Below are 20,244 nucleotides of genomic sequence, written 5' to 3'. Positions count from 1 at the left end.
TATTTGTAACTCTTTGAGAGTGATTTCCTTGATTACTGACAACTACTGGGATCCCTGTGGGACAAGCTATCAGCGCGAGAAGGACGACGGAGAGGGATGGAGGCAGAGAGACACGGGGAGCGAAAGCAACGAGGACTTGGGGGGGAATTAGTGTTCTGTTAAACTCCTCAGGGTGATGCGAGGCACGCAAACAGACAGAGGGAAAGGAACGTAAAGGAATATTTTTCCATCTATTCAGCATAGCGGCTGCCTAATTAGCGCAGTATGAAGTTTCAGTCGGTCCATATCTCTTTTAATTGATCCAACCCTGCGTGATCACCCTACCTGCGTAAATAGTTTGATGCCTACATAAACAGGGACTAATTAGCTGTTTGTTTGATGGTACTCTGCCCTTCATCCCTTCAATCTGTGTCGGACTTATTTCTCGCGAAACCGCACAAACCGGCGTTCTGCTATGCAAAGGACCAGCGAGCGTGGAGCTGCGGTGCTCTTTTTTTCCCTGGCAGTATTTGGCTTCCAGGAAGCAACATTCATTCAACCAGCAAGTCATTAAAGGACAGTGTGCTGCGGGCGCCCATGGGATCATTAAGGGTTACTGTGTGCTATGGACTAATGTCACACAATAATGGGAATCTGTAGTTTACACCCTTTGATGGCCTCTTTTATGTCTCGTCTGCGCTTAATGGTTCAGGTCTGTGTTGTAGTCCTTCGGGTTCACACACATCTCTCTCTCTCTCTCTCTCTCTTTATTTTTAACAGCTCTTTATGGGCTCGGCCTCCTCCCTCTGCCTTTAGGGCACATCAAACACCCCCCACAGGTTACACAGGCTCACAAGAGCCACACCAGGGTACCACGGGATCGTTCAATACCACACATCTATTCAACACAGTATGAATTTACAGTCAGCTATACTCGATCATCAAGAGGACAATGCTGTACGTTGTTGCCTCTTCTTTCAATTGATCAAATGCTCCGCTGTCGGTTAAAGACGTGTAAATGTCACAAATGCACGTAAAATAGAAGCAGCTGAATTCGTTTTAGGACGGCAAAGAAGCAACGGCCAGTTCAACCCGTTCCTGTTCTTTGAACGGTTGCTTTGTCTGTAGCTTGTGTAGCAGCTTCGTGCTACAGATGGAAAAGGTTTTAGCGGCAATGTAAAGTGGAAGTTTCAAGCTTCAGGAAGCTTGCACCGCTTGCCCCATGTCGATGTATCAGGAGGCCGTCCTTCGGTGGGTGAATGAGAGGTCAATTGTAAAGCGCTTTGTCTGGTGAGGTAGAAGGCCGCGATAATAATGCAGTCCATTTAGCATGTTTTAAAAAAAGAAAATCTTCCTAATGGAGGCGGCGAGTGCAACTTTAGCACGACCCTCAGAAAGAATAGAAACAATTCAGACAAAAAGAAAGAAAAGAAGGTCGAAAACGTTTTTTCCGACTCAAAGCAAGGGTGAAAAAGGACAGAGGCTGTTGTATGCTGTGCCGATTGTAGAGATATTGGGCTCTATGAATAAAATTGGCGAAAATATGTTGGGATGATTTGTTTCATTAACCTTTGATCATTTTTCTTTTCTTTATTTCTTTCTATCTCGGAGTTACAAATGTATCGTTTTATGAAATAATTCTTTTTTATAACGGGTTGTGCTTTAATAATTGTGTTCTCAATCCTAAGCCAGTATAGATACGTTTGATACATGCAATAATCCTTTATGTGTATAAAGTAAATAGAGTGAGGCAAGTGGCATAAAGTCAGCTATTTATATTACTGGGTGGCGCCGCTAAACAAACGCCTCCTACACAGCAGTTTGTTATGTAAGTATGTAAGTTTGAGGGATGGTTAATATGCAGTAAAGCTAAATGAATGGCATTTCCATGCTGAGGTGCATTGTGGGAGGAAGTGATGCCAAACACTCAGGGCACAGACTATGACTGAGCCTTTCTGGAGGCCTCTCCGTCACGCTTTAGCCGTCATAGCTGTCAACCATAATTAAGACAGCGGCTGCCAAATATCTGGATGCCTTCAATAGAGACGACTTATTGACTGGATGCCGAATTTACTCACAAGCCTGCTCTGCTTTTAGACTCTGTCTCCCACTCTGAACCTCCTGTTTACGTTGGCACGAGAGCACGTTAGACGAAACAAAATGGTTGTAAAACAGGGACGAAGACTACTTTCTATTGTCCAAAAATATAAATCACGAGACAAAATTCAGGATTAGATTGAGGTATTCTGTCCACGATGGCTGGTCCATCATGTGGACCTCGTGTAAGCAGAATACAATCAGAAGATTTCAGACATTTTTAAAGATAATCGGCTCTCTCATGCTTCTACTCTTCTCCCTTCAAATGACTCAACTATTTGCTTTAAAGCTCCTTTATACACTGCTGCCTGTCGACCTGGAGAATCATTTTTTTTTTTTTTGTATGTTTTCATAGCAGATTTACAGCAGGTCTGACACCTTTAGTGAGCGGTTTAAAAGGGAAGAAATGACACTATCATGCCGGAGGAGACGACTGATATTCATGTCTTGAGCAGTCTGCCTTCAGTGTCACCACTGGGTTGAGAATATTCAGAGCTGACTATAAACCTTTACACTCGTGGCAGCGGTGAAATGGCTGCTGACATGAGTCACCGCAAATGGATGAACTGCCATGTCGAACGGCATTATCAAAAGCATCAGCGCATCAGAAAGCTACACCGGCATCCTTGAAAATCACTGTTTGATAATGTCTCATCTCTCCCTGCTGTTGTACAGTATCCGCTTTCTCTTTGTTGAACATGAGGGAAATGGCAAAACGACATGCTTTTTAACTTCCTCTTAAATTTCAGTTTTGCATTGCTTTGATCCCTCCTGCTGTGTGCTTGTCACTCTTCAAAGCTGATAGGGCGCAGGAATTCAAATACTCTGATAGGCCATCCACACAAACATCCCACGAGGAGGAGGAGGAAATATGAAGCACAAGATGAAAGAAAGAGAGGCTGACAAAATGGAAACAAAATAAGGGACCTTGAGTTCTTTTTCTTTTTTCTTTTGCCAGCCTTCAAACTTTCCCTCGTACAAAATACAATAAACACGAGAGAGTGTGGCGGTGAAGAGGGCTAAAACCTGTCATTTAGTGTCGTCGTGAGAAGGGAATGGTGCGGATGGTTTTCAAAATAGTCACATTGGAGGTCTGTGTGTGAGAGAGGAGCTGCAGAGAGCTCAGGTTTAATATATCTCAAGCGAGAGCCACCGACAGCCACCGTCGCACACAGTTATCCCCGATACGCATAACGAACGGCCGCGTCTGGGCCTCGGCACACAGGCATGCTAGTGCATTGTGGATCAGAAACTGAATGGGAAATTAACCAAGCTGCATGCAGTTCTGCAATATGTTAATTTTGTATCGCCATTCTTTCTGTGTTTGGGCCGCCGTATCTCTTTCCGTCTCTCACTGCTGCCAGTGGGAGGGAAGCAGTGAGAGTCCCATCAATACAAAACGAGCAAAAGTCGCCACGTGAGGACGGTTTGTCTGCTCTGGTATACGGACGCTGTTATTCCGCCATTCTTCTCCACTTTCTAACGCGGTCAATTGAATTGAATCCTTTGAGTTGCGAAGGTTTCCTGAGGCAATTCGTCTGTGAAGTGGGTTTGGATTTAAAGACAATAGGGTAAGACTTTCTCTTTCTCAAGACAATTTAAGGAAACAAAGCCGAGACCTTTTTGGAGAGGATGTTTTCCTCCCTACAGAGGAGGTGTTTTAATGCGATGCATGAGAGAAAAAGACAATCCAGTTATGTGAGTGTGGAAAGAGAGAGGAAGCTTAGAAGGCAACATCTGAGGACGCAGAGGCATCGTCACGAAATATCTCCTTTAATGAACACCAGAGAGCATTCTGAATGCCGGCAGCATATCCAATAAATAACCTTCAAATGAAAGAGTTTGGCTCTCCATTTAAAACAAAACCAGATATGAAGTCATGAGATGAAAGATATTTTTCGATCCAATCTCATATGGATCAAAGATATCTGGAGTTTGCCCCTAAAAAGTTTGACCGCGAAGCTTTTGTGTGGTCTCTCTCTTGAACTTGAATGCCCTCCTGGTCCCTCCTGTATGTCGTCCGTCGTTACCCAGGAGAGAGAAAGAAGTCCCGGCGCTTTCACATTTCTGTATCTGCTCAAAAATTGATTCGATGCTTTCTCAAGTCACTGCCTCCACCTCAGCCCATTAACCAGACGGGGGAATGAAATGTAGGACCGGAGAAAGGGGCAATTAGAAGGAGAACAAATATTAATGGAAGTTAAGAAGTGCCTCACAAACCCAATTACAGCATTAGCCAGGCAATTTAGATGAGCTCTGCGAAAGGAGAGAATCCTGTTGAAATGTACCAGCGGTCTCTCTGCATTAACAATGGCATTAATTCCCCCGATTCCCACCGAGGGGAGAAGAATAGAGCAAATAGAGCCATTCTGTCTCCTTTATAAAGACAACCACATTCCATAATTCTGCGACGGGAATAGAAGAAGGCCGCCGTTCCTGTCTTACCCGCCCCAAACAGACCGCGGACCCCCTGGAGAGTTGCAACTCGTTAAATAGCACAATTCTCCTGCTCTACACAAGGCTTTCCAATACTAGAACGATAGGTAAAGCACAGGTCTTCCGTGCACAGAGAATATCCCACAAGAGAATTACAGTGAAGACATGGTTGGCTGCTGGAAGGCTGACTAAAGGGAAAGACAGCAGCATGAAGCGGTAGATAGATAGATAGAGGTATGGACGGAGGGAGGGGGATGCGAGGAGCTTTCTGCTGCTCTTGCACTTTTCCTCTCCACCTACCGCCATTGTCAAATTGCATCCATCCGAATTGCATCCATCAGGGACATGCGGCCCCGACAGCCTGGCCAATCAGCAGCACCCTGAGGCCAGTTGAAAGCCCTTCTGGCGTGCCTAAGGCTAGCGGGGTCCAACCAATCAGTTGGAGGCCAGGCTTGAAAGGAGGGCCATGCTTGGCTCAGGGAGCTGCTAAGGCTGCCAATGGGAGTCCAGAGGGGGAGTTCGAGTGGCTCAGAGGGAGGCTGCCAGAGGGGTCAGAGGAGGCGAGGGCAGACTGACAGTTATTTAGTGAGAGGCTGAGCTCTGTGTCACTCACAACAGCACTCTGCCTTTGTACTACTGGTGCCGGCCCTAATGGGACTGTCACCTTCTAATTGTCTGACTGGGGAGGCAGAGAATGACAAAAGCACACATGCGCTCAAATACAAAGACAATGCACGGAGACACACACAGACACTCTGAGACGCTGGCACAAACCAGCAAACAGAAGGCAATGTGCACAACTGTTTACACATTGTGCTCTTTTTAAGCTGAAAGAGATTTGTGTTCATGGGTAAATTCTCACATTATGTTAGACTGCACTGACCTGCACATCCATCAACAGCAAAGGCAAGGGACTGTTTTATAGAATACTTACATGCTGTGTGTACCGGTATGTTATGTAACTTGCTCTCACAGTTTTTTGGTGCTGGGCAGGTAAAGTGTTTTTTTTTGCTGAAGGCTGGCGGCTTGAAATGAAGTTAATGAGAACAGAAACAAAGAGCTAAAAGACACAACAATGTTCTGCAGAGCTGAGCGTAACTGCAGTTTGATTAGAATTCCCTGTGGGTTTGTCACTAAATCAAGTCAAGACAAGAAACCTGAGACCGTTTACATTTTTGATGGATTCATAAATGTAAAGTAACACATTTTTCTGTTGAATGTGAATAAATAGGATTCATTTAAAAATGTACTTCAGAGGGGGCAATTCAAATGATGTGATTTCCTTTGTTAAATCACTGAGAAGAAGTCCACACACAGTGCACTAAACAGTATGTGATGACTGAGGTCTCTAGACCACTGCATCAATTTTGCCTCTAAAGGGACATTTTCACCAACTGACCTTCTTAAAAGAGCAAAAAAAAATAAAGATTGATGTGAAGTCGAGGCAAAAATCAACAATGGAACAGTCACAACAGCACAGAAATGACATGAATAGTCTTGAGTCATCATCATCTGCTGGACATGGACTCTAGGCGGAGGTGGAGTGGGGGAACATTCAGCTGAGTTGAAATGTAATGATTGCATGAACTAATTCTTACTTGCTCCTTTGGTGTTAACGGCTATGCAACAGGGAATTACCGACTGAACTATTGGAGTCCCTTTGAGGTATTGAAATGGTTATGTTAATTAAAATGATAATCTTTACCTGCTGTCAATAGAGAGTGGAAATAATTGAGTTCACACCGTATCAGCTCAGTCATGAAGATTGGTGTAGTTTAGCACTTTACACATGTAATGTTGTGTTTGCTGTTCAGTTTTTATAAATTGTACATTACTAGTGCCGTGCACGTTCACAACAAGCCTGTTCAGAATGGACCGGATACTTGTCCTGTGGTGTTGTTGGTGGCAGTTTTCTCGAAAAGCCGCTCATATAAACAATTGTGCACTCAACACTGCACTTTGGGTCCTGAGCAATCACAGCTGCCATGACATAGACCCGAGTCACGGCTGCTCCCATAAAACACCGGTGAAATAGGCACACAGTTATCCATGAAACAACTCAAATCGAAATTGGAAGTTCCACTTTGACCATATCTTACTGTATGTAAAACCTGCCTTTTACGCTCCACTTGAAGAAAGAAACTTCTTCGACCAACATACCCAGTTACAGTACGGGCCAAACGTGAAGCAAGACCGAAATCCCTAAATGCACTCCTGAAAAAACACACCAGCGACGCTGTGAAGCAGGTATTTTGCTGGCGGTATGACATTACTGGTGAAATATGGTCCTACTCATGGGGGAGAAGAACACAGCCAAGTTGCGAAACACTGTTGAAATACACTCTGGTTTGATTGTGCTTCCAGCTGGCTATCCGCACGTGTTGACTCCAGGGAAGTGAAGAAGAGTTATAGGTTGCTGCTGTTTATTTAGAGTGTATTCACATTGAACGTGTCATGTAGCGAAATTGCACCAAATTCTACAAAAGCACTTCCGCGGGTCCCCAGCAATACAAGCATCAAGTTTGAAGTCTTTCCCAATATAATAAAAATCAGTTTTTTAGCAGATAAATTAACTTAACTTATAATGTTTTGTAAATAAATCAGTTAACATTGTACAACAGTATGCCGATTGATTCTTACAGTAGCGTATTTGGTCGTCACATGTTATATATGTTGGTAGGATGAGGGGTAATGTCAAAAAGTTGCCATGTTCCAGACTTTCCCCTTGAAGATAAAGTACTGTGTAGCCTGGGGTGAGCTGACTACTCTTGCAGTACTTTCCTTTCAGAGAGTGCTACCAGTCACATCGTGCTACGCTTGAATGTATTATTTCAGTTAGAAAACATTTAATTGAAGCCTTTGGGCTCCCCAACAACTGCAACTCAGAGCAGCCGATGAATGAGTTACGACTGCCTGCCGATCAATCAGGTGGTATAAGACACGAGACGATTTGTTGTGCAATACTTTGCTGAAACTACATGTGCTTGGTATGCTGAATGAGTGGAGGTTCACGTTGCTGTTGTTTGTCCTTCACTGTCCCTCGCTGCCTCGTTCAGAAGTGAAGGAATGTGCTCTCCATTGGAAAACTGTGCTGGTGGATTTAGTAAAGTAAACATTTCTTTTTCCAGGTGAAGAATTCCATTCAGTGTTAAATGTAGATACATTTGGTCCTGAATGATGTAATCTAATGGTGTACATCATACCACCTAATTTACCTATATGTTGGTGGAAACACGCACGTGTACACGCTCACCCACGTACACGAGCGAGACACAGTGGAAACAATATCTGCCACTGCAACACGAGATGCAATAAAACTGCAGACGAAACAAGCGTATCCAAAAAGCATATTACGAGCTCATTACGAGCTGTAATGAAATACACAATGTGAGGTTGTAAATAACCCACCGTGTTTTCATTTTGGGTCCTGAGCAAACAGCAGTACTGACATTTCAATATCACTGAGCTTACTTGCTCCTACACACACATATCGAAGAGACAATGAAATAAAAATAACAGTCGAAAAGGCACACGTTCCCTCCTGTGTCTAAAGTTTTCTCCTGCAAAAGTGTGGAAAGTTAACTTGAGTGGTGAGTGAACATTTGTTGTTGTTTGTGCGCTTCTGTTTGCTTTTGATGAAATCCCTCTAAATGAGGAGCCCCCAGTCATTCTGGCTGTGACACATTCGACACTACACTGTGCCGTATTATATTACCCATGAGCACTACCGTAATGGGCTATTTAAAATAATGAGGTGAACCGAATCATGCTGAGATGCATTTTAATAGGCCGGTTGACCTATTCACCTTAAGACCTGCATTCTTCTACAAGAATGTGAATGCACGATAAGGACTGTAGATTACAGATGTAATTATAGGTTCATGTAGCTCCGTGGAAAGGACATGGAGTCATGCAGAGAGGAATAGAAACGGCAAACACAGACTTTTGTCTGCTCTTTCCCTTGGCTGTGGAATAACATAATTATTAAATGACTGTCCGAAATGTGCTCAATTTATTTCCAGCTCGTGGTGTTTGTTTCCTTGTCCAAACCGCGGGTCAGAGAGGAAGCCAGTGTTCGAGGCCTGGTTCAATGAAAGGAGGGTCTTCTCTCTCCCATATTCAGACTGCTTTCCATCAGTTTTGCCTCATTGGCCCCAGTGTAGGTGCTGCAGGAGACGGTTGAGATGAGAATGCCACAAATGGCCTGAAACTAATGTTGGCCTTCCTCACCCTGCAGATTTACAGCACTCCCCAAAAGACTTTCTATCTTTTCTTTTCCCCAATAGCAGCCTGTCCCCCCCCCCCCTTTTCCCCTCATCTCCCACCCTTACTGCTTTTCAAAAGGAGTTCTCGCCATCCACCTCAGTATCGATTTAAATCGGGCTGTTTTTCAATCTCTCCATTTCCGCTGCACTTACATCTGTCATGTCAAATAATTTGACAGCAAAAGCTCGGAAGCATATTCCATTTGAGCACAATGGTAAATCAATGGCATCAAAGCTGCACCACTTGTGGTTCGTCATGACCGAATTGCACGTCAAAGGGAAAATGGCCAGCAGTGGAATGGCGCTCTTTTACACTGTTGGTGTGTGTGTGTGTGTGTGTGCGTGAGAGAGAGAGAGAGGCTGTTTTTTCTTTGTTTCGTGGAAGTGAATGTAGCTTTCAGAAGCATCAACAGAATATTGCCATCTGAGCAATAAGAGCTGTGATGATGATGATGGTGGTAACGTCAGCAGGCAGTGCAATATAACCCCAATAGCACCATACATATTACATCATGACAATGAAGGAATAGATGACAGCTTTATGATGGTATGAATTATTTTTTTATAATTAAATCAGCAAGTACTTTCTTTTGTACATGGAATTGGATTTGGAATTGGATACAGCAGCAGAGCTACATTAGCCTCTCATTGTGCTCCCACTGAATCAAAGGGAATAACCACCACCGCTCCACCACACACCTCTTTGGGCGCGTCATTTGCATCATCGATGCTTGCAAAGCCGTAATTACACTCCGAGGGTTAATTGGTCTTTTCAAACCTCGTGAACCGGGCTGTGTGACGGCTCGAGTGTAGAGACACAGGTGAAGAAAACCTCAAAGACTTTCCGAGTGTGTGTAGGCTTTAAAGGTTGTTCTCGGCCACTTCTGAGACCAGCAAGATAAAGCACGGAATCCCCAGAGCTGCTCTCCTCGGCCGCCTGTCAGAACGGAGAGTTGTGTTGAGGAGAGAGCAGGGGGCAGCATGAGTCACGCACCCCATGGTGCACTACTTTCAGCTGCGGCTGAGGGCTGAGACACACCTATATTGTGTTCACACACTGTGTATAGCTGGACGCAAGCTGGGAGACTGTCCCTCGCACAAACACACACACACACACACACACACACACACCAAGTCAACCTCAACACTCACATGGCCACACGCACAAAGGAAGCCCGTGAGGTTTAATCCAACCATCTGACACCCGACATGTGAAAAGGGGATAAAAGAGGGTCCGTTTCTCCAGCAGGGCAGCACAATTAGGTGACTCCCCTGACACTGCGCGGCCCTGCTGTGTGTGTGTGAGTGTGTGTGTCTTGTGTGAGGGTGAGTGTGTCCATGCCTTGGTGGAAAATCTGCCCTCTTGCCGACACACTGGTGAAAGGCGATTTCCGTAATCCGGGAGTGTAAGCCTCGCTGTACAAATGGGCGTCAGGGACTTTGTGTGTATTTGTGTATATATATTTATATGTGTGTGTGTGTGTATGTGTGTTTGTTAAAACTGCTAGCAAAAGGCTGCATGTCTGTCTGGGTGTCTGATAAGAGGCATCGAGAGAGGGGGAGTTGAGAGTAGCAGCACATAGCTGAGAGCATGATGCCTCCATGGGAAGCTTGCTTTAGATTGTCCTTATTTCTAGTGTTGGTTGTGATCCACTGGTTGTAGTTAACAGCTGTTTACACACATGCTCTGTTCAACTTTTTGGAAATGGAAAAAAATAAGACGAGAGACAGAATCCAATATATAGCAATGTTGTTTTAGGCTGTCAGTGAGTTTGCAGTCTACACTTGCAAATTGAATTGATTTAATCATTGTCAAGTGTTTATTATACATGTTCCACTTAATGACTCTTGCATGCTCAATTGTATTACTCTTTCATTTTTTCTGCTTTGGTACTTTCCCTTGTTTTATAATTCATTGCATATCTCACGTCTGTTTAAACGCTATAAACTGAATCCATAGAGACGACCTGAGTAAAATTCATAAAAGAGAGCTGAATGCATCTGGCTCCTGGTGGACGAGTGGTTGACGCATATCAATGCAACAGTAACATATCCTCATCTCTTAAAACCTTAAAATGGAATACATTAGAATTTAGATTTGAAGAAGTTGAGTTTTGCTCAGAGAGAAAACCCCGTGCAAACATTGTATGCAATTTGATTGCAGTAAAGCAATGCGTGCCTCTGGAAAATTGAATTGAGCACAATCATCAGCATCCATACATAAAAGAAATCTGTTCAACGGCTTTTTCCGTTGCAGAATAAACGCTAAAATGCTAAAAGCAATCCTTCAACAAACGTGGATCTGCAAGTGTTCCCCAACCTCGGTACAATATGGATGTCACGATCAACCAACTATTTAGATGTGCAGTAATCTACAAAACAGATGCACTGTGATGTGAAAAATAGCTCAACTGCTTTATTAAGCAGTTCACGCAAAGAGAATACTCCTGAGTAATCCTCACATCTATTCTTCTGAAGCCAAGCATGGAGTGCATATTTGTGTGCTTTTCAAGCAACGATTATTATTTTCCTTGTGCCTTCTGTGGCGCCCAGAGGCGCAGCCGACAAATCACCTGGCATCATGACTTAAATCGGAGACAACAGCAGCGCTTTTAGCCTGCTGGGAGTGCTTGATAGAAAATACCAGAATGTTGTGTGTCTCTTGGCCTCGTGGTGATTGTAAGAGATATTACTCCATATTCACCACTCTTCTCTCTGGCCTGACCTGAGTAAGTGCTTAGAAAAAAAAAAATACATGGCTCGTCTACCTTACATTGCTTTTCTCTGCAACGGAAAGTGATGTAAAAAGTTCTGCGGTGCACCAAAAACATTCCACATCAAGTGTGGTGTTTGCTGAAATGATATAAACACGTCACTCACTCTGACAAGCATGTGAGGGAAGGGTCCTCGGGAGTTTTCAGGCACGTTGATAGGCGGGATGACCCAGTCTCTCTTCTGTCGCCTCAGCCCATTGGCAGAGGAGACCCTCTGATGTTTTCGAGGAAACTTGATAACCCTGGGTTGGGAGTCCCAGGCTCTTGACAGCATTTCTTCAATGCCACCCTGAAAAGAAAAAAACCCAAACATGTCACACTGTGCCACATCTTGCATTGGATAACATGCGCGTCGTTATCGTTTGAAGAAGGCTATTTTGCCACGACAGGTTGGAAGATGAATCTATAACGTGCTGCTAAAATCTTTTTTTTTTTTCCCTGAATGCTGCTGCATCACATCTCATGAGGCCTTTGGGAAGACACACTTAGCCTGCCCAAGCCCTGGACTACCCCCAGGCTACACGCTTGGCGTTTGTCCACCGAGGTGCTGTGCCTTTGTCTGCATTCCTGCACAGATATTTAAAAGCAGACGCCATTATTCCTGCCCGTCTCTGTCCTCTCTGTCCGTGCTGAAGACAGAGACTAATGTGACACTCTGCCTTGGCAGAAGCCTATCGTCAGATAAAACAGGTGTTGATGAAATACCAGAGTAATAACAAGGGGAGAGAAACAGGACACCGCCCAGCAGTTTTGTTTGGATGCGAGAACTATATTCTTATTTTTGATGGCGAGGTACCTTTGACATCATACAGGACAGCGGTATTGTGGGTAACTCCTTTGAAGGAATGTATGGGTGTATGTACATCCCTCCAGCTACAGCTGCAGAGAGGAGATTGTGTTCTTGCTCATCTTGCCTCGTGAAATGAGGGTTAGAAGGGTGTCTAAAAGACGGAGTGTTTTTTACCCAATCCTCTGGTGTCCTCCTGTGTAAAATGGTTGTATTGCTGTAATCCACCTAATCCTATTGTTGTCTCTGGGCTGAGGTGTACACACACACACACACACACACACACACACACACACACACACACACACACTGCCATTGTGTCACTGTCACATGAAGCACAGTGGAAATCCTCCTGCTTATCCCACCTGGAATACACACAACGCAGGCAACACACAGGCAACGCAGTGCACACGAGCAACCGCAGCCTCGTCGCCACGCCAAACACAGGCCATCATATCATCATATCAACATGCACCCGCTTTGCCTGTGACTGTAAGCTGCACCTGAGCAAACGCAGTGTATATTTTTTATCTTCTGTTTGAACTCTTCAACACATTTGGCAGCTCATAGGATTGGAGCTCGGGCCTCCGTACAGCCGGTGCTGGGTGTTCAGCTGGGCGGGAGCACGGACGTGGAGGGAGCGGGGGGGGGGGGGGGGGGGGGCGACCAAGCGGCTGGTTAGAGGACAGAAAGAGGAACGAGGAGGGACCAGATGTGTTTCCCAGATAAGATAACTCTCGTTCCGGCTCCACTCATCCAAATCACTCGCAGGTACCAACTGGCACGGGGGAGGCAGGGATGCTGCCAACCCTCCACGGACGGCAGGTGGAATTAGTCTGTGTCTGTGAATGCGCGTGTGTGTGTGTGTTTCTGTGGCACTGTGTATATTTGCAGATGCTCATTTGAAACAAACAAGGAAAAACAAAGATCACGTTGAAAAAAAAAACGAATCATGCAAAGCAACGCAGATAATGGTGACTCATCAGGACTGTCTCCATGTCAGCGCATAGGCACAGCGATGACACATCTGAGACCACGTCACTGCTCCTCCTCATCTGTGCTCTGTCAGCGTGCTGCTATCATGACAGAGTCCTTATCCGCAGAGAAACACAATGAACGAATAGCTGCTCTATACGCCAATCGGCCCACTGACGTATAGGCGGCCCATCAGGCCTGACGATAACGGGGTTGGAGCATTCGATTGGTCGGGGTCCCAGCATTCCTTTGGAAAGGATGCCAACACAGAAGTCAGGAGGGGGGACGGACACAGAGGAAGACAATGAAAGGGAGACGTCCCTTTATTGTAAGTCTGCTTGTGGATGATATCAGCACAGTGGTTGCATGTGACTGTCACTTTCAAACAGCATGGCAGATGACAGCCTGTTGGCATTGTGACAATACCAGGATTACAAAGGAAAGAAAGAAACTCTTTGTGCGCTGCCAGGAAGCTAGGTGCTTATTAGGTTTTGTGGATTTTTTTTTTGTCTGCATATCTGTGTATGCATTTAGTGTGTGCATTGTGTTCAGTCACGCCCGTGTGCACATATGGGAAATCACGAGTGCAGGCCTTGATGCAGGCATGACCGCACATGTACAAATGCGTGGAAATAACGCACGGACATATGCACGGGTGTATCAGTCTGTGCGTGACCCAGAGAGTGCACGTGCATGAGCACATGACCAGGAGTCTGTGAGTGTGTCCCTGAAGCGCCCGGGGCTCCTGCAACCCAGAGGCAGGCAGAGCCAGCTGGCAGCTCCCAACTCCCAGGCAGGCCGCACATTGCTGGGGCATTCTTTAGGCCGGCAGCCCTCGAGCGCCGGAGCTGACATCTGGAGGTTATCAGCCTGACAAACAGGCAGAACAATACAATAAGAGTATGTGCTCATTTCCCCATTCTCTGTTCGGTGTGGCTCTGAAAACATTTGATTCATTGCTTTCAGGTGTTTTTTTTCTTATGTCTTTAGTGCTGCAGTTCCCTTTGCTAGTTCGCTGTGATAAAAAGAAAAGAGATCACAGTGCTCGTCTTCAGTCAGGAGAATGTTGTCCCGTGAGATCTTTTCTCAGGAACTAAAGTGAAGAAAAATAACATTTCAACCTAACTTTGTGTAAAAGAATAAGTACTGAAATTCTCATAGCTGCTATTTGCCTGTTGAGACTTTCCAGTGTGGATTGGCAACATAATCAGGCTGTAATCACAAAGTTAAAAGCACACAGCGAAAGCGCAACCATCCGGATCTTGCTTTTCATCGACCAGTGGACCCCAGGGTCCTACGTTCCACCCCGCTGCCGGCCAGCGCTGTAATCTACCTCGAACAGGTGAGGCTGTCTCGGGAGAGTGCGGTAAAAAATGCAAATCAAATAAGCACTAAAACCCGCTCCGGCAAACCGGTCGAGTCCACATCCAGCGGTGCATAACTGATGGGCTCTAAGCTGGTAGAGAAGTCAAACCAACGTGCCATGAAATCAGTACGAGCTGGAGAGCACTCAACAAGAGGCCCTACCTGTGTGAGCTGCGACAGCCTGAGCACATAGACACAGTGGAAAGGGCTCTCGGGTCAAAGATGCACTGCACTTCAATTGCTGCGGTATTGTGCACAAAATGATACTAAAAATCAGAGTGTTGATCACCGAGCACCTTCCTGCTGCCAAAGCAGCAGAGAAAGAAACTAAGCCAGTTATTAAAAACAAATCAGTGCACTCTCACTGGTGCTATTCAACAAAGCGAGCGTAGCAAGAGGAAGAAGTCACGCAACATGTTGTGCGTTTGAGCCAATTCAACTGACGAACAACTGTCTCTGCACAACATGAGCTGGTATTTGAGCCGTCTGTCTGTGAAGCAGCATTGAGAGGAAGAGGATATCCATGTTGATGAGGCAGAGATACTGGAGGTTGCCGTTACTGTACAGTAGGTGACGGGATTATTTGTCAAATAAACAGAAGAAAGAGAGATGGGCTCAGATAACAACTACTTACCTCCGTGTGTGTTTGTGTTTGCCGACCTAGCAAAGGAAAATTGGCCACGCTTCAGTTCCCAACTAACTTTGGTATTTTCGACCCTATTTTCCTTTCCTTTGTGTCCAAGTGACTAATGGGGACCACAATTTTGGAAATTGGACCAGTATTGAGGGAGAATGCTGCAACCAGCAGACACAAAATGAGCTGCGAGGGCAAGTGAGCCACGTCAATGCAACTTTCTTTTGTTCTTCAGACTGGAAAGAGTAAAGCACCTTTCGGCTCTGGAGAGGACAATGCTGACCCGCCGTGGGCTCCATCACTTTGGTCCAGATTGAAATGTATCTCTAGCGCCACCATCAGGTTCACATTGGTGGTTTTAAGTGAAAGTTTGGAGATTATTGGAAGGCTTGCAATTACATTTTTGTACAGACATTCATTTGCCCCTCAGAATGAACTGTAATCAGTTTCGTGATGCCCTGACTATTTCTCTATTTGTCCAATACTTTGATTCAAGACAAACTACCTGCAAATGGAAGTACGTTCCAATTCCTTTCAAACGTACTTTATATAAACATAATAAATATTAAACTTCTGTACACTACTGTGCCATACATTCGTTTTTAGTGGTTCACTGTAATAATGTTGTACTTATGTCTTCCTGTTTCACTATTAGTGGAGAAATGCCGACTTCCTGCTTTGACTCTGTCAAATGGAGGAATGGTTGCTATAAGTCATAAATCGTAGATGTCAGTGAGGACAAACTGTTTAAAAGGGAGATTTTTCAGCCTCGTGGAGGTTGTCACTCAATGTTCCACTCAATTCCTGGAACGTTATGCAGTTTTAATCATGCGGGTCCATGAGAAATGGTGGTATTGGACTCGTTCTACGCCATGTTACAAGCAGCAGGGAAATGAAATTATCCACCAACCAAAGTGTATTTTTGGTATCTTAATAGGCATTCCTTCACCCATGTTCCTGTCTCACATTATCCTGTAGCACATACTGTATTTGAATCATTTCTTTTTTAATGACTAGGCTCCTAATGAAACAGGTATTCAGTTTTTATTCCTCCTCGGGGCGTACCGGGAGATAGGAACTAAATTCTACTGTAGCAGTAGCACCCATTTATTGCATGTGAGGAAAACAGTGACACGAACACATGTAAACATTGTTCTCGCAGGAATGCAAGCTGCACTGTACGCATGAAAGCTGGTTTTCAAATTTCCATGTGATTAGAGAAAAAACTCATTTATTTCTTGTTCAATTATTGAATCTTTCTCCAGCTCCATGATGTGGGGAACATTATTATACGCCGAAAACTACATCACCTGGTCCTCGCAGACTCCGCTAGAGTGGAACATTAGCTCAATCAATGTCAATTATTTCCCGGTCTCCATTATTGCACTGGCAGGAGTGGGCAGAATTTTAATCCCCACTCTGCAATTGCTTTAGCTACACGAGTCTCTGGCTTTTTGTCATGATTAGAAACATGACGGAACATTAAGCCCAATGGCGTCCAACAAGTCGTGCAGGAAAAATGATAATGGGTATGTCGCTCAACAAAGTGCAGCCCGGTGGTGGAAGTCGGTAACAGTGGCGATACATTTGGCCCCGTGTAGTTTTACAGTCTCTGCTCGTCAATAGAGCCTTGGCAGCAAAGAGGGCCATGTCTCCACTTGTCACATACAAAGAGGCACTGCATCCTAACTGCTGTTATAAAATCTTGCCTTAGAGGTATAGCTGGAAACACAACGACTACATGCAGGGTCAGAGAGACAGTAGTGTTCCTACTGTAAATATAAAAGGACTTAGGCTGCATTAAAAGTTCTGATCAGGTCCTTCATTAGGAAGCTGCTTTACACTTTCTCCAAATAATGAAGCGTATCTAATCAGACAAGCAACCTAGGGTTGGGGTTTAATCGCATTTCATTGACTCTAAACCCAGTTTCAAATCCTCTTATCAAATCTAAATCCTTTAAGAATATTTTTTTATCAAATATAATTAGGTTTCGCTTTCGACACTTGCAAGTAACTCAAGTTATTAATGTCTGTCACAAAGATGTGTAACCACCATTTGTTGACTGATTAGGCAGACACCGCTTCCATACTGTATTAAATACGAATTAAAAGCATCCGGCACATTGTAATAGCTTCTTACTTCGACGCCCTCTTTTTTCACAAGCGACTTGAATACTAGAGGTCCCAACACAGAACGATTAGGTTTATAAGGTTAAAGTAGGGATGTGATATGTCCAACATTTACCGTGATACGGTCACGGAGAGAAGAGTAGTTAATCTGTCTCCCTGAGCCATTTAATCACACATCCTCGGTCATTTAGTGGTGTTACACAGCGATGTTTACCTTACAGCCTATCTTTGATTGTGTGTGCAGAGAGCACATTAACCAGATAACAGGAAAGGTTTTATTTTGTACGATTAACTTGTTGATTTTTTTTGCTCATGAAAGAGATTGATTTGTGGGAGTGTTATCAACAAGCATCGTTGTCCATGAATCAGGAGGTCAGCGGTTCGATAGCTGGCCCCAGCGGTCTACATGTTAAAGTGTCCTTGGGCAAGATACTGAACCACAAACCGAGTGTGCTTGTGACTGTTTATCGCTCCTAATGAGCAGTTTTCACCAACAGGACATGAATGGGTGACTGCTGGCTTGTGTTGTAAAGCGCTTTGAGAAAACAACGCACTCCATTCACCATTTATCAGCATAGCATGATACCATCACAGCACCAGAACCCTCAACCTCAACACTTTCAACCTCTGGAAAGTGGGAAAGATGGGGAAAACAGCTTTACAGCAAGAGTCAAGAGGGCAAGTGGCCTTTTAACACCCTGTGAGAGGTGAAAACGTATTAAATTGGCATTGTAATCACAATTGTAGCAGTCCCATCCGTGTGCCCTTGCGTCTATCTATTCCCGAACGTGTTCTCCCTCGTTACCTTCGTCAGGGCTAAAGGATGAGGATGTCCAGCCAGGGCTAGCTTCACGGTGGTCTCCCAGATGTGTGCGTCATGGAACCCCCGGGCCGTCACCATGAACTGGACGGGCTCCGACAGGTTGGCCAGCTCCTGCTTGGCATACACCGACCCGTCGGGCCTCACGCTGAAGTTGGGGTCGCTGCTGACAAAACCCACCTCTCTGCTGCGCTGGCAATCCTCGAACTTCACTGCAGAGACGGACAGAAACGGGGGAACAGAATTAGAGGGAAGCACAGTGGGATTTACTTTCCGCGGGGTGTTTCGCAGATCGTCGACACATCTGGCACCTTTAAGATGAACCTGCATCCATCAAGACGTATCTTGAAACATCCCCTCCGCTGTCACTTTTGATTCCCCACTTTCACGTCTTTGGCAAAAACAAACGGCTTGTTTCTGAAGCGGGATTCTTTTTAAAATATCATTCTTTTCCCAAAGTAGACGGATAGCTATGTTAAAACAGCCTTTCCCTCGGCCAGAGCCGGAAGAGAATTAGGCTGACTGGGGCCGACTGCGCTCCACGCTTTGCTGCCTGGCGCGTGGAGCGCAGTCTTGAATGACATTTGGAGGGTTCAGCTTGACTTCGACGAAAGAAAAAGGAGCAGCGAGGACGCCCATGTTTGCACACACAAGCTTCTAATCCTGTTTCCAGAGTAATGTACTATATTGGTCCGTATGAGCGGTATGGAAGGACGGTTTGCAGCGTTTCCACTCCCCACATGAGCAAAGGGTCACAGAGAAACAAGCAGAGAGATGGTGTTCGGCTGCTGAGTGCATCGGTGCAGATTCTCCGGTGACAGCTGACATGAATATGCCATTACACCACACAAAACACAGGCCAAACCAACAGCCTCAGACACGACGATTTGGAAAATCCTTTCATTTCATTGCCAAATTGAATCAACACTGAATGCATCATCATCCCATGATTCATAGCGTGACGCAACGACACGAATGACTGATTTGTTGTTTTCAACGTGTCAATTATGTGTCCGCACCCCACCCGCCCCCCGTCTCCCTCGCCCCGCAAGTTGAAAAGCACGTGCTCCGAATGATGCCATCTCACAAAGTCTGGCTGTTGATAACAAGACAAATTGATTTCATAAATCACCCAGGGAACAGATCGTCTGTTATGAGCTGTGGCAGCGTGATTTTTCAAAGATCCAGCGTGAAGAATTCTGCACAGCAAGCTTTTTATCAAGCCATCTATTTCATTTATTGCCCAGCGTCCTGTCAAAAGCAGCTCCCAAAACAACAGGCTAATAAAGCACGAGATCTCGTCGTCTGTTTGTTTTCAACCTCTGAGTAATTGCATGCATAAAGGCACGGACGGTAAACACAGTTTTGACATTGTGTGCATCTGTCTATGTTGGCACATGCAATCCTTACTTTCATCAGAAGAACAACATAGCAGAGAACAGTCCCTGTGTGAATGGTATGCTTTGTGTTAACTGACTTTGGGGATCTAACATCAGGTTGTGACAATATGACACAGACCTGCTTGAATTGTCCACAGATGAATTGTATTGGCAGCCATGTATTATGCAAATTACTTCAATTAGCTTGAACTCAGCAGGCTAATTGTTGTCACTTAGACAGGTCTCTTGTGGTGCAGCTGGGAGAAGCAGGGTTTAAAGACACGAGCACGCACTGCAAAGGGCTGCCTATGAATGCATGAGGGTGTGGTTTTCCTGCCTGTGTGTGTGTGTGTGTGTGTGTGTGCATACACGTGGCAGTGAATTCAAACTGCAGCTAGCTAGTGCATATATCAATTTGGATGTTAATTCTACATTAAAACCATCAAGGTCTCCGAGGGTCTGCCCGTTGCCCCCTGTGCTGTGGTTGGTGCCAGTTGGCATGGGAACACACATGTGGTCTGTGAGGGATCGCCATAGTGCAGCATTGTTAGAGGAATGACTTTGATTTTCTGCTGGGGCACCGGGCCACCCTCTCAGCTTACT

General features: G+C 45.1%; 1 protein-coding gene across 1 annotated transcript in view; it reads right to left on the bottom strand.

Annotated features, from left to right (window-relative positions):
* cdh4 (cadherin 4, type 1, R-cadherin (retinal)) overlaps window positions 1-18,401 on the bottom strand; it is a gene marked incomplete at its 3' end in the record, with an annotated part of 60,508 nt that extends 42,107 nt beyond the window's left edge. The window contains exons 1-2 of the mRNA XM_079266222.1: window positions 18,248-18,401; window positions 11,658-11,840 (exon numbers count right to left, since the gene is read on the bottom strand). Of these exons, the coding sequence (XP_079122348.1) occupies window positions 11,658-11,840; window positions 18,248-18,343 (279 nt within the window). The 5' untranslated portion in view covers window positions 18,344-18,401. The remainder of the gene's footprint in view (window positions 1-11,657; window positions 11,841-18,247) is intronic.
* Window positions 18,402-20,244: the final 1,843 nt, after the last annotated feature.

Source organism: Melanostigma gelatinosum, assembly GCF_949748355.1.
Source record: "Melanostigma gelatinosum genome assembly, chromosome: 3".
NCBI classification, from domain to species: domain Eukaryota; kingdom Metazoa; phylum Chordata; class Actinopteri; order Perciformes; family Zoarcidae; genus Melanostigma; species Melanostigma gelatinosum.
Note: the sequence above shows the minus strand (reverse complement) of the source record. Positions and strands in the feature narration are given on the sequence as shown.